General features: G+C 44.8%; 3 protein-coding genes; all 3 read left to right on the forward strand.

The window, feature by feature from the left end:
• Window positions 1-832: 832 nt before the first annotated feature.
• GSTUM_00002110001 (uncharacterized protein) lies at window positions 833-4,595 on the forward strand (the record flags this gene model as incomplete). XM_002836028.2 has 5 exons in its annotated part: window positions 833-1,287; window positions 1,357-3,365; window positions 3,424-3,636; window positions 3,688-3,796; window positions 3,846-4,595. 5 exons carry the CDS (start codon window positions 833-835, stop codon window positions 4,186-4,188), a joined length of 3,129 nt encoding a protein of 1,042 aa, XP_002836074.1. The 3' UTR covers window positions 4,189-4,595.
• Window positions 4,596-5,093: 498 nt separating this feature from the next.
• GSTUM_00002111001 (uncharacterized protein) lies at window positions 5,094-6,474 on the forward strand (the record flags this gene model as incomplete). XM_002836029.2 has 4 exons in its annotated part: window positions 5,094-5,317; window positions 5,373-5,629; window positions 5,754-6,016; window positions 6,084-6,474. The coding sequence occupies exons 1-4, from the start codon at window positions 5,287-5,289 to the stop codon at window positions 6,472-6,474; spliced, it is 942 nt and encodes a 313-aa protein (XP_002836075.1). The 5' UTR covers window positions 5,094-5,286.
• A 748-nt stretch (window positions 6,475-7,222) lies between these two features.
• GSTUM_00002112001 (uncharacterized protein) lies at window positions 7,223-9,322 on the forward strand. XM_002836030.2 has 5 exons: window positions 7,223-7,948; window positions 8,090-8,355; window positions 8,439-8,630; window positions 8,697-8,798; window positions 8,861-9,322. The coding sequence occupies exons 1-5, from the start codon at window positions 7,333-7,335 to the stop codon at window positions 8,993-8,995; spliced, it is 1,311 nt and encodes a 436-aa protein (XP_002836076.1). The 5' UTR covers window positions 7,223-7,332; the 3' UTR covers window positions 8,996-9,322.
• The last annotated feature ends 4,976 nt before the right edge of the window (window positions 9,323-14,298 follow it).

A 14,298-nucleotide genomic window follows, 5' to 3' on the forward strand; every position in this document is an offset into this window, starting at 1 on the left:
TTGCGCAAGTCTTATGCGAGTTCTGGAACGAAGGCGGTTGGAGGAGGGCGAGAGTAACTGCGAAGGCTGCATATTGGTTCCCGAGGATGGCAGGGAGGAGATATCCTTTGAGGAAGTTGTACCCTATTTTGGGGACCTGTGCCATTGCATGGACGAAGCATACGAGAGTCGAGTCCGAAATGTTGAATATCCTAAATTCGTTCAGGCGACGGACGCTATTTCGAGAGCCTTGAGGAATTGGAAAGTAGAATGGGTCAACAATAGGCCGCATTTCAAAGCAGGGGGAACTAGAGCTCCGAAAGAGGTGGAACAGCTGCAGAAGTGCTTGAGTGCTCTCAATCTAAGCAACACGAATCCTCCTTCCACAAATTCAACGGCATCTTTCGATATGTCCCTAGCCTGTGAACCATCCTCGACCGGGGCCTATCTACTATCACATTATCACCAACGTCTCCCTCTGAGCACAGGCGCGAATGTGCCGCTTGTGTTCACGGATGTACTCCCCAGCTTCTCACTCTTCGCAAGAAATGACGCCCTAGCGATCTCAGGCTCCCTCCATAAAAAGACACCAAGTTCTGGATTGGCATCACCTAGTTACGGCCCCGGGGGACAGCAGACACATCATCATCACCACCACCATCATCATAACCAGCCTGGGCCCTCTCACTCTAACCAGAATCTGCGCCCGCCGGCCTCCTCATCCCATCAACCATCACTTAGGAGGACACGGTCTTTCCCACCAGCAAAAGATACTGCTCAAACGACTGGGTATGATGAATTGGATTTTACGACCCGAGAACGTACAGCAGGCTTGCACGGTGGGGACAATGCGATGCTTCGTGCGATTAGAGATGTTGCGGGTGTAGGGCAACAGCTTTTTTATTCTAAGGATGGCGAATTGGTCCTGAAATCAATCACGGATGATGCCATTACTTCCAGGCCTTCGAGCGTGATAGAAACGACATCTAAGAGAGTAAGCGGTGCGTCCAGAAGAATATCTGCCCAATTTTACGGTGATACCGCATCTCCCCGTATGCCCGAGCAATTAGATGGTAGCATGCCACCCACGCCTGCTCGTGAGGAATTTGCTCTGGATAACCGCCGCTGCTTGCCTGTGGTTCCTAAGGGAGGGACTCTCGAGCGATTGGTAGACATCCTTGTTTTGGGTGTGGAGGACTTCAGCAGACGAATGAATGGGTCGGATCCGGTGTTCACTGCTGAGAATGCGCCTTTGCTCCGAATGAATATGGATGTATTTACGATTACTTTCTTTGCTACGTTCCGCAGGTATGTTTGGCCGCACTATCTGCCCTGTGTGGTCACACATAATCTAGATTAATACTGATTTGATTTTAGTTACTGCTCCCCTATTGTCTTAATTGATTATCTTAAGAAGCGCTTACTGGGTTCCAAATCGGCAGCTACAATTTCAGACAACGAGAGTGATGATGTTGTATTTCCGGATTGGACGGGGGTAGACCATGTTAGTGACGAGTCTATCGATTGGAACCTCGTAGCCAAAATTCATATGGGGATTCTTGAGGCGGTGAACACCTGGATATCGGAGTTCTTTATTGATTTCCACTGCGATCAGTCGCTCGGAGACTCTTTCATGTCCTTTCTAGCTATTGCGTCAAAGGAGCTCGCATACTGGAAGCATCTAGGACCAGAACATGGATACCTCCGCAGACAGGCGGACCAGATCAATAGTCTTTGGTATGATGTTAGAGGGAAGTTCTCCAACCTCAATTTCTTGCCCTTACGCTACCCGACTCAGCGGATGAGTTCGCCACGTGGGAGTCTCCAGATCCCGCCCTTGACTGATATACCAGCTATTGAGGGCTTTGTCAACTCATTAGAAGCGAAAGTCCTGGAGTCATTCAGGATGGTCAAACTTGTTGACTGGATGACGGCGTTTGAGATATTTGAGACGCAGAGCTCTGAATCTCTCGGGTTTTTTGTGCCTAAGGTCGCACTTCTCTTTCATGATGATGACGAAGTCCTTCAAGATATCTTCTTCGTACTGAGAAATGTTAGACGGGGTAATTTAGCTGTCACTCTTCTCGAGACATTGCCAAGGCCCTTGCGAGAGCTTTGTAATCTGCGTTCGGACATTACCGGATGGGTTCTTGCGCAGATCGTGGATCCCCAACTGAATGCCGATCGAAGAGCCCACCGTATTGCAACACTTCTCAGATGTCTGACAATATCTCGAAAGCGCATGTCAGGAATGGATCTCTATGAGGACACCAGAGGCGGGGCCCGGCAGCAAGTTCCGTCTTTTGTTGCTAGCGTAATTGCAGCAGCGCTTACCAGGCCGGAGAGTCGAGTCTTTAGTTATGCTTGGATGATGGGGGTAAGAATGACGGCCGGAGCAGTAACTCAAATCGACACCCTCGAACAGGTCATCGTTGAGGAGCTTGAGGGAATACGATCCTCAAAGCCTCTTACTCCCTGTGTGGGATGGATAATCGAGAGGCTACTTGAGATTGTATGCTACGTGCCAAACATGGTTGTCGAGAACAATCGTTTGATCAACTTTGATAAACGCCGTTATGTCTACAACTTTGTCAATAACTTCACACATGTCGGCTCTGAGAAGTCAGTTGATGAACACCTTTCGGTCTGCACAGACGTTTCGTTATCATATCTTCGTCTTCCAGAAATGCGAACCTTAAGGGAATTGGCTGCTAAGGAAAATCATCCTATCAGACAAAGCAGGGTCAAGGTGTTCTGGAAGTTACTTCACCATGAACAAGAGAAGCTTAGGCGCGATGCGAAGCAACGCGATGCGATTGAGAGACAGCAGCGCCAACAACTCCGTGCAGAACACCGCCGGCAACCCACTGCTCCGAACCCTCAACCTGCTGATAAGAAGAGTAATAAGAGACTAGGTGTAAATTCCATCTTTAGAGCCGTAAGGCCAATCTCAATGGCATTGACTGGGTGGACTCCTCCTCAATCTTCTGCACGAACGGTCGCTCCTACGGACTTACCCGCGTTGAAAGCTATTGAACACGGGAAAAAACCGTCAATTACCATTGACTTGGCTAGCGTGGCTTCGGTTTCTTGCCCCAAGACAACTCGTGATAGGCACATATGGAAAGTTCGCACAGATCAAGGGGTCTCATACCTTTTCCAGGCCCTGTCTGAGAAAGACTTGGAGGGATGGCTGAGGACAATCGCGAGTATCCGAGGTATCAACGCCACTGACACTACGGAGTCCATCGATGGCCTTACTGTTGTGTCCCAGAACCGTGTGCCTCAGCCTGTGTTTGGTGTTTCTTTGGACGACTTGTGTCGGAGGGACCATGTGAAGGTGCCTATTGTGGTTGAGGCTTTGCTATCTGAAATTGAGACCCGAGGTTAGTTTTAGGCAAACTGGTTACCACATGGTGTGAGAGCTAATGAGGATATCACCAGGCATCGACGAGGTTGGCATCTACCGTGTGCCCGGGTCCCTCTCAAGCATCAATGCCCTAAAAAACGCTCTTGATTCTGGGGAAGAGGTAAGAATGGATGATGATAGGTGGTACGATATCAATGCCATTGCGGGTGCATTCAAGCTTCTCATGCGCGAGCTCCCGGACAAAGCTCTTGGCGATGAAGCTTTGTACGAACTTAGGAACATAACTTGTATGTTCTCATTGCTAAGCTTTGAATTGACAAAAAACTCACATGAGATAGCTGATATTACGGATGATGATCAACGGGCGCTTGCTTTTCGAGAGATCATGCTTCGATTGCCCGTTAATAATTATAACTTTCTCCGTCGTGTTTACACACATTTTGCGAGGTGTGTTCCTTTCAACGAGAGTAAGCGATAAGCACTAACTGCTCTATAGAATTGCAACCAATGCAGCGATCAACAAGATGCATGCAGTCAATCTTGCGATAGTGTTTGGTATGGGGCTTTCTCCTGGCTCTTTAAATATGCCACTCGGTGTATCTCCGGACTTGGGCCTTTATCAAACAATGGTCAAAGTCTGGATCACCCATGCCGAATTGGTTTTCCCGGAAGTCGAGGACTATGAGGACCGAGAATCGGCATCAGTTAGCAAGGCCGAGTCGGTTGAGATCCAGTCGTCCGAGCCCTCGTCCCCAGCCATAGAGTACTCGTCCCCCCGTATGAGCCTTGATGATAGTCGCCCTCATCTGTATGCTGAATCTGATAAGGGTTTCGTATAAGTTCCTGGTGGTTTGTTTAGCTGGCTGTTACAACGGATTTACGGTGATCAATTTATGGGGCAGAGCGGTAGGGTAAGAGGGGTAAAGTGAAGAAGGGAGAGGCAAATTGGGTTTTCTTTTGTTCCAAAAGTTTGGGGAGAGTATATTGTTTTGCTGTTTCTCATTCATTCATTAGAATGTGCTCGTTTTTCTACTCTTTTTCTCGTTACCATTGATCGCTACTTGCTACCAAGAGGAAAGCGAGAGTTATCTGGCGCATAGGGATGGGCTATCACGTTGGTATTTGCGCTGGTAGTTACATCGCACAGTTTAATTCTGTTCGGTTATGATACTCGCCCTCGTTTGCATCTGTTTTATCAAGGTGACTTGGTTCCCCATGGTCAAGTAATACAGTTTTTAGTACTGCACATTAGACAAAGCTACGATAATGGTAAGATAGTACTCGAGTACCAGCGACCGGTTGAATACTTCGTGATGCTATTTTTATTTTTCCGTTCTTCACATTTTTCCCTTTCTATTTATGCGTGAATTTATCCCAGAGTTGTATACTGGGGTACTATGATGTTGCCTCTGCTTGCACGAGTACAGTACGAGTACTAAGAAGTAATTTATGCGTGAAGGGATAGTGCACTGGTGGTACAGGGGAGAAAAATAGGTATCGCTAGAAGTGTAAGCTGTAGAAGTCAGTGTAAAATGATGAAGCTGTATGGAAAGTTGAAGGGGGCAAGGTGTAAATGGGTGTAAATGGGTGGAGGTGCCGTTGTTCCTCCTTTTTAATGTAGTCTAACCACTATTTGGAGTACAGCACTTGAATAGAAATTTTTTGGGGGGTGTGTGCGCTGCAGCCCCATTGCTTCATCCAGTTGTCCCCCTACCTTCCCTCTAAACAACCAGAAAATAAAGACAGCCATAGAAAAAGCTAAAGATCAACCACCTCGCCTGTTTGCTCTCCTCACCCTTTTTTTTCTCTCTCCTCCTCACAACCCCAGCCTTCCCTTTCATCAGCACAACTTTCCTCTCACCACCGAATATCAACGGTCTACGGTTCGCGCCCCGGTTTGTTCATCGCCTACTGCCAGCTCCTTCAACTGCGTCGCGATGCCGAAGGAGCATAAGCGCGATCCTCATAGTACATAATTACAATTCCCGGAGCCTCGTTTAAATTTGCTAACAATTAATTTCAGCAAAATCGCCTGTTGTGGGCCCCACCCCGCCTCTTCCGGCCTCGGTTGAGGAGTCCTATCGCCAAAAGTGCATCGACTTGAAGAAACGTATCAAAGAGATAGAAACTTCTAATGACGTTCTCGTCGTGCGCATGCAGAGAGCTGAGCGTGGAATCCAGCGCATGAGATTGGAGCGCGCTTTCCTACTTCAACAATTAGAGCAACGAACTGATCCCAGGGTTGACGATTCTGAAGGAAGTCCAAGTCCTCCTCCCACTGTAAGCTCTCTTTCTCGCTCTTTTTTCTTTCTTCCCTGCTTATTTCTGCACTCTATAAAACACATAATTGAAGGTAGCTAGTCACTTCGGGAGCTCGCTAATTTTACCCTTGGATAATATTTAGCCCAAGGACAAACCTCTCCGCACTAAGCGTGCCCGTAAAGATCCACCTCCTATGGATTCCCCTATGCGCCAGGCGTCGCCTTCTCCCTCGAGGGATGGTCAAGATTACACTTTCGTTTCTACTGCATTCAACTCAGCTCCCACTGATAATGCCGACTCTCCAGGTCCTAGTCAGCTTAGCATCCCGCCAAGCGTGCCTCCCAAGACCGGAAAGGGTTCCAGGAGCAAGGGTGGACCCAAGAGACCTCCCAATGCCTACATGATGTATGTATACACTAGCTAGGAACCGCCTCTGAGAAACCTTGAAAAGCACTTGCTGACATGATGTAAGTTTTTGCGAAAAGGAACGGGATGCAGTAAGAGAGCGTGAGTCTAAGAAGGACGGTTTCGACATGCACAAGGCCTTGGCTCAGGCTTGGAGAGATCTCAAAGCTGAAGGCCAAAAACCATATTTCAACGAATACGAAAAAAACAGAGAAAAGTACCTAGAAAAAGTTAACGACCTAAAAACTGATGCTGACAAGAGCTCCATTGGCGGGAATGGAGGCTCCTGGAAGAGAGGGGGGAGGGCTGTTTCTGCTGCATCTTCTGTGGTTGCGGCCTCTTTCGAGGCACCGTTGAGCCCGGCACCAGGTAGCATCAACGATGACGAGCAGGAAGATGCTGCGGTCCAATCGCAAGGCGATGGAAGCGGAGGTGGATTCACAGCTGTAAACAGGTGATCGATCCTCGGTGCTGACAATTTTGTGTATGATGGCGTCGGGTCTGTTTTCAGCGAAAATTGCATCTGCATAAACTCTCCTTGTACGCTTAATTCCTCTTTCTGCTTTCTTTGGCCCTGTTGCTTTCACCTAGCCCCCTATTGTACTGGCGATTTCCAGGCTTGGCCATCACAACAACGCTCGGAGGATATTCCTATCTACAACTTTTGTATTATAAGTTAAAGCTTTTTTCCATGGGACCCGATCTGCTACTCTTGCTTGAATCAAGTTTTGGCGCTGGTCAGCAAACAAACACCAAAATCTAAGACCCATCCCACCATAACTCAGTTTGCAAAATGCAAAATAGATAGGATGAGAAGTTTGCTGTGAGCACGTGATCCGAGTGAGTCCGAGTGAGTCCAACTTGGTGCCTGTTTGGATGCCATAAGATTCTCAAGACTGGAGTTTCTTAGCAATTGGCAATTTTCCAGAATCACGAGATTGGGCGTGCTTGGATGACCGCTTCTTTGAGGTTTCAATCCCTGTCACATCCCCGGTTTGACTTTAAAAGCTCCAGCAATAATTTAACTGAAATCCCGAGACCGCGATCCGTGGATTCTGAATCCCATGAATTTCAATCTCTGGAGTTCCAAGTTGGCGTGTGTGAGGGAGGAGTCGACCGGGTAACACCAAGTGAGCCAGTTCGGCTGGTAGCGTCTGAACTTCATTTCCCGCCAGCGTCCACAGAAGAGCAAACTTGGTGAAGCGTAGCCATTCTTCTCCTCTGACTACTTTCCAAACTTCTGCACCTATGGAAGCCCAAACCTTTTCCTTATAGCTCTTAATAATTGTAAATCTATTATTCAACACACTTGCCTTATGGCTACCATGTCAATACCAACGCCCACACCTTCCACTCGAGCGGTAGTCGCATCCAGTGCCTCAGCGTCCAGCGCAACAATGTCAGCCGCAACACTAACACCTCCATTACTCCCCGCCAGGGCCTCCAACTCACCGCAATTAACCCCCACAAACCTTCCCAAAGGTCGCCGTCGCTCTTCATCAATACATGGTCAACATCCCCCCTACTCGCAACCACACACAGCCAAGATCGGCCCCCAACGTACCTCCAAGGTCTCTCAAAAACTCAAGATCCTCCCCTCGCCAGCGGATCAAGACGAGGAATCCGGCCGCGATGTATACTCCCAGGTCACCCGCATTAAGGACACAACTGCTCGTCGAGACGCGGAGCGCTTAGGAAAAGCCGAAAGAGCGCACTTGCCCAGAGTCACAGCCTACGCTACGGCCAACGCTTACAAGATGGAGAGCATGATGAAGTTTCTCAAATCCCGGCAGACGAGTCGTGGGACCGCGCCGAAGCAGTTTGATGAATGCATTTACACCCCGTTTTCTTACACCTATGAGGCAAGGCAGCGGGAGCAACAACAGCAGGGGCAGCGACACGGGCAGAGTGGGGATTTGATCGATCCGGGGGGTTCAGTGGGGCCTTTGGACGTTGTTGGGGGTCACGGCGAGGGAATTGGTACAGGTGCTGCTGGAGACGGGAATGAAATGGGGATGGACGAGCAAGACGATCAATCGCTATTCAATTTCGTGACGGCGCAGAACCGCTCAGTCGAGAGCTCGGAGGTGTTCCTTTTCCAGTACGGCGTCGTCGTGATATGGGGAATGAGCATGAGGGATGAGAAACGCTTCCTAAAGGACATTGCGAAATTCGAGAGCGAGAAGTTGGGCGAGGACGACGTCCAGGTTGAGAATTTCAATTATTATGTTACCAGCTCTTATCAACCCCGGATCTATAATGACTTTATCACGCTGAAGGATGGCGGGAATTACATGATCAAGCTAAGCATCAGTCATGCTATCGCTCAATCCGTAAAGGTAGACAGAAATAACCCTTCGTGTGCCTCCATTCAAACGCGGGATATTGGGTTTCTTCTAACCTTTGTGGGAAACAATAATAGATATCCCTCTTCGAAGACCTAGTCGATAACACAATAGAAGACACAAAATCAATCCCCCAAGACGTCGCCACGACTGGAAAGGTCAATATGAGCCGTCGGGATATAATGAAGCACATAGGCGAACTCTTCATCCTAAGAATCAACATAAACCTCCAATTCAGCGTTCTGGACTCACCGGAATTGATGTGGGCTGTACGTCACTTTCCCCCTCCCCCACATACCGGAAGAAAATGAAAAAAAGTCTAACAAACAAGCCAGGAACCCCAATTAGACCCCGTCTACCAAGCCGCGCGCTCATACCTAGAAATCAACCAGCGCGTTTCATTACTAAACCAACGACTAGACGTCATTGGAGATTTGGTATCCTAAATCCCACCCCCCCGGCCAATTTGATGCTAACCAACTTTAACTTTTTAATATAGCTGCAAATGCTCAAGGAGCAAATGTCTCACTCGCAGGGGGAACACCTGGAGTGGATTGTTATCGTACTTATTGCGGCGGAGATTCTGGTTGCTGTGATTAACGTGGTTGTTGATCTGCTGGCTGGGTCGGATTGACCTTCATTGTGGACATCAGCTGTTAAGATAATTCAAACATTTTAGGATGCTCAGGGAGGCTTAGTGTTGGGCTAAGTTAGCCGTTTCTGTTTCATTGTGTCATAATTTTGTCCGGGCAAGACCTTCCTTCTCACCTATTCGATATAAGTGGTTTTGCATTTTATAGCACCTTAAGTTACCAGCCCTACTGTCTTTTTTTCTTCGCCCGGTTGGGCGTGCGGGCACTACAACTCCCTAATTTCTTAGACCCTTTTCAGCACTGTATTATAATAGCCTTCCGTAATAATTCTGATGGTAGTCGGCGCCGCCGATCGCTTCTCTTTCAAATTCCAATGACTGTTCTAGGTAGGGGGATTTACATAGTCTAACTCGGTATGTCCGAGGGAGGTCATCGAAAATCGGAAAATGTGATCGTCTGGTTTCTCTACTAAATGGCGAGACCACATGAAAATTCCAAACCGATGACCTTTGAATATAATGGCATCTTGGAGCAGCTACCAAGTATGATATATCATATGAACAACACGGCAATACCAAGCGCAGTATGAGGATGGTGTCAAAAATGACGAGCATTGCAAAGGTTTTCCACTGAAAATAGCCATGTTCAGAACCTTTTCTGCCAATGATCTAGTGAAACAATTCTTACTGAACCTTGATTTTTATGATGAAAGAATTTTTTAAATTTTTAATTTCAAATTCCTATGACTCATCTTCCAAACTAGATGAGGAGGTGTTAAGAAAAACAGAGTTATTATACCGGTCTTAGTACAAGGTCCAAGAATTTTATATAGGAAATGTTAAAGCTTGATACAGTTTGCAACTTTAGGTCAACATCAATGTATATGTAACATGTCTCCCTATCAGAAGATAGATCCCGAGAGTACTACCACAATGAAATATATTCCCCAAACAGTAAAAATAAATAAAGATCTCAATGTCTTAACAGTAGAGTTGAAGAAATAAAAGGAAAACCTCAATATTATTAAGCCTACAACTTCATCCAACCAGTTCCTTAGTCCTAAGAGGTAGTTGATTGTCAGAGTAAAGGAAAGGCTGCATATATCTGTAATGAGACTCCATGGAGTGTTATTACAATTAGCTAAACTAATACTCATAGTGGTATCAAGAGACTACTGTAATAGGAATAGTAGTAGACAAGAGTCTACAGAGTAGAGGTACTGTTGAGTAGGTACTGTAGAAACTGAAATAAACGGACCATGTGCTGGGGAGTCGATTTAGAGTTTGGAACACGGGATTTCGGAAATTAATGTCTCAGGTAAATTAGCAGAGTGAGACAACTAATGATTTTAATGTCATGGAAACTGAGAGTAAATCTCACGAGAAGGAAAGATGTGTATTTACAATACCAACTCTGAAAAATAATGAAAAAAACCTGATTTTCTGGATATCAAGTATAAAGTCATAGAGTATAGTGTAAATAAAAAGAAGGAAAGAAGAGAAGTGCAATTGCCCAAGCGGTATAGAACAATACAAGTATTTCAACAACTGAGTTGAGTATGAATCAACAGCCTTGAACTATGTCTTCAAGAGTATCCCACCAGACAGCAGGACGAATTCATATCAAACCCAATCTTCTACCACTCCTAACTGAGAGATTTTATGTGGCCATTCAAAAAGAAAACCTGGCCTAAAGCATAAATCCTTATCCAAAGCTCTCTGAAAGCCTCAACAGCTGACAAATAACTGACATTGATCCTATACTGTTAATTATAAACTTCTAGTACTATGCTATTGGAAAGCAAACTGCATACTGCATAGTCCAAGCTGTTTTCATCAACCAACACGAGCTGAGGTGGCAGACCGCTTTCGAATTCCAACAACAAACCTTTTCTGATAACAAAAAGAGAAAGAGGCAGGTTATTATCTAGTGGTAAAGGGGACTCAGTAAAGGATTCTTGGATGGAAAAGACAAAGAAAATGGAAGGAGATAGAGAAGGAATTGTATGAGGAATTCTGACAGTGACAGGAAATAGAGAGACCTGTGCAGAAAAGTTGGTTTTGACATGTTACTAAGGAACTAATATAAAAGCACTATGGGATAGTGGAGTTAAACCTTCTTTGCTTCTCGAATGGCTGGTTTTGGGAATTTCTATCATGACATCATATTAGTCTTCATGCAATAACCAACAAAGTAAGTAAGCTTCCAACTAACTTTAGAGATACAATACTTAGCTAGATGCAACTCAATCAGCAGAATTCACAAATACAGCTAGGAAGTGAAAACAGTTCGGGAGCTGAACCTGCTACTCTTAGATGATATCAGCTTAGTAATATTTGTAATATGGATCAGACACCTGTTTCTTACGAGTATATAGAAGGACAAACTTACAATAGCACTGAAGAGATAACAATCTAGATGTAGTTAAGTTAGTCTTCTGGGCGGGACAAGTAGTAAGGAATGATTCCACTCACCATTTTCACTGACAGAGTGCCGAGAGTCAAATTGGGAATTTTCTTTGAGGAAAGGGGATAGGATCTGTGATCCAGACTGAACTAAGAGAATACAATCAGCGAGTAATCATTAATTTTAATCTCATAGCCTATACAAACAGTCAGAATATGGTGGAATGGCTCGACAAGTAATTGGTACTTGTATTGGGAGATAAACTGACCTTATTAGCTCTTGACTTATTCAGCTGCCACAAAACAGATAAGGTGCTAGATACCATGAAAGCCAATGATATCACACCAAGCGTTATCTTTGGAGGTTGCACTGGGCTTGTGCAACCTCTAGATATTTCAATAAGCAGACCTTTTAAAGATGTTTTAGAGGTTAGTAAAATTCCTAATCATAATCTTTGGAGTAGGAGCTTGCGGGAAGTACTTACCATTATCACTTGCCATATATAGGCAAGAGTCAGCTCCTAACACCAATTTCTTTCTTGAAATAAGAAGTGACTGAGGTGAAACCTACAATTGTGTCAAAACAAGAGTCTTAACTTGCTGCAGCCTAGCTTAAAGAGGTAACTCCAGGCCCATAGTATCTTCTTTTGATTTCAAGACAAAACTTGGATAAAAATCTTATTTGAACCTACTAGTATCAGCCAGTTCTTACCAGTTTATGTATTTGTAGGCCTAAAAAATTTAGAAAGTATATACTAACTTTTGTATCTGTAGTTAGGAATTATTAGAAATAAAGCTAGACGCAATTGAACAAGAGGAGGAAGATATAGTAAGAGGAGGGAGTAGGTTACCAGGAAGCAAAGTTGGGTGGCGGCAAATAGCTGTAACTTAGGCTGTGGGAGAGGCATAGCTACAGTTTTCAGAGATGAAGGTAGAAGTGGTGAAGAAAGCTTTCCAAGTAGCTAATCTTTCAATTCTTATAGACAGGTCAGTGGATCAAGAGATTTCGATAAAGAAAATGGAGACAGGTTCTCTTACTGAAGAGTTAAGAAGTTGGGAAAGGGGGAGTGTTGTAGATAATGAGAATGATCCTGTAGTGTTGGATGAGGGCGAAGATGAAGCTGAAATCTATAGTGAATCGTTGTCAAGAAATTCTGAGACTAATATTGTATCTTAGGTGATGAATAGGCTTAGTATAATTCACGTTAATTTGACTTCATAGCACATGGTCCGTTTATTTGAGTTTTTATGATTCCTTAATCAGACTTGCCTTACCAAACTAGAGGTACTTAGCTACTAGTATGAGGTAGTAGTCAGTACACTCAGCAGTCCTGTCTATTCAAGATGTGGCTAGAATAACAAAAGATGAGAGTTGTCTCATCCTTGGATAGGATGGACTGGGTTGGCACTGCCCTAGGTAGGGTGGTATAATGGGAAATACTTTGGGGAAGATGTATCACCAGGTTAAGACTGTACAGAAATGAATTCTTCTGTGAATGAGAACAAATATAATAAATGTCAAAGTCTCAACAGTAGAGTTTAAAGAAACAAAACAGTAAAACTTAATATTGTTAAGCTACAGCTTTACTCAATTAAGTCCAGATCTTGAGAGGTAGTTGATTACCAGAGTAGAGGAGAACTCGCATATACTTAAGTAGATTTCATATACTGCCAGTTGCTCTCCATCACTACTCTGGGTTAACCAGCACTCAACTTCCTTGAGCTGTCTAGCCAACCTCTATGGGTGGGACCAAAGATCCTCTGTAGTGAACTACACTACTCTGTAGTTTGCTAACATTTACCCGACAGATGTGGTTTAGCCACTATATCTACAATGCAAATACAGGAGTAAAAGCTCTTCTTATTACAGACATGTTTGTGGTGAGCTGATATGTTTGAGTAGATCCAATGCCAATTATGGAACTCTCTACCCATATACACTTAGTCTTCTACGAGCATCCACAGTCTCTGAAAATCTATCCGGTTTTACTCTATTCCATATCATTCCAGATAATGGCCACATAGCTTCCCTGATTGACTCCTTTAGATGTTGACTACCAATAGTCGCTACCCACAGACAACCCTCCTAGAAGGAGGTCTCATTGTCACCTCAAACTAGAGTCTCAGAGTTCTTAATGATCCTCTAATACTATTACACTTTTGGGTCAACAGACTTTGGTTACCTTGCCTATAGGCTTCTGGTAAACTCACATACTACCTCTTACTTCAAAGTGGTATTACTCTGTCAGTTCTGGTCCACTTTGTACAGAACTACCGGGAGACCATTTTCTATGTTGACCTCCACCCACTCATGGATTCCTCGGATAGTGTCTAATTCGATAAATAGGGTGAGGATATACAGTGTTACAGGAGTGTCTCTACTTGTAGACCTTTACTAGACTTACGGCAACTCTCTAGGCTGTAGACCATGATGTGAGGAACTTATGATGGGGCTGGAGGGAGATAATAGCTACTATACCTCAAAGTTACAGCATGTTCAGAAGTCAACTGAGTGTGCGGAAGTGATCTACACAACCTGCCATTTGAACAACCCATGTAGTCTTGAGTGACAAACAATCTTGCAACTTCCTCCAAAGTTCTACATAACTATTTACTTTCAAGGTAAGGTAACTTGGCTCCATAGTAGGGTAACCCATAGCTCAAGGCAGGGTAACACTAGTCTGAAGGTAGGATAACTCTACCCGGACTCACTGTCAAGTAATTTAGGATAACTTCTAAATTGACTACTTAGATTACCCTACCTAGTAGTGTAACCACTACTCCTTACTAGTACTTATGTACTTCTTAGTATAGTTTAACATGTCCAACTGAGGTATCTAACTAACAGTACCTCTACTTAGTAGACTCTGGTCTACCATCCTTACTACTGCGGTAGTCTCTTGACACCTGTATGGACATCGGGTTGGCTAATTGTAATA

The sequence above is a fragment of the Tuber melanosporum genome, assembly GCF_000151645.1.
Source record: "Tuber melanosporum whole genome shotgun sequence assembly, scaffold_125, strain Mel28".
Taxonomy (NCBI): Eukaryota; Fungi; Ascomycota; class Pezizomycetes; order Pezizales; family Tuberaceae; genus Tuber; species Tuber melanosporum.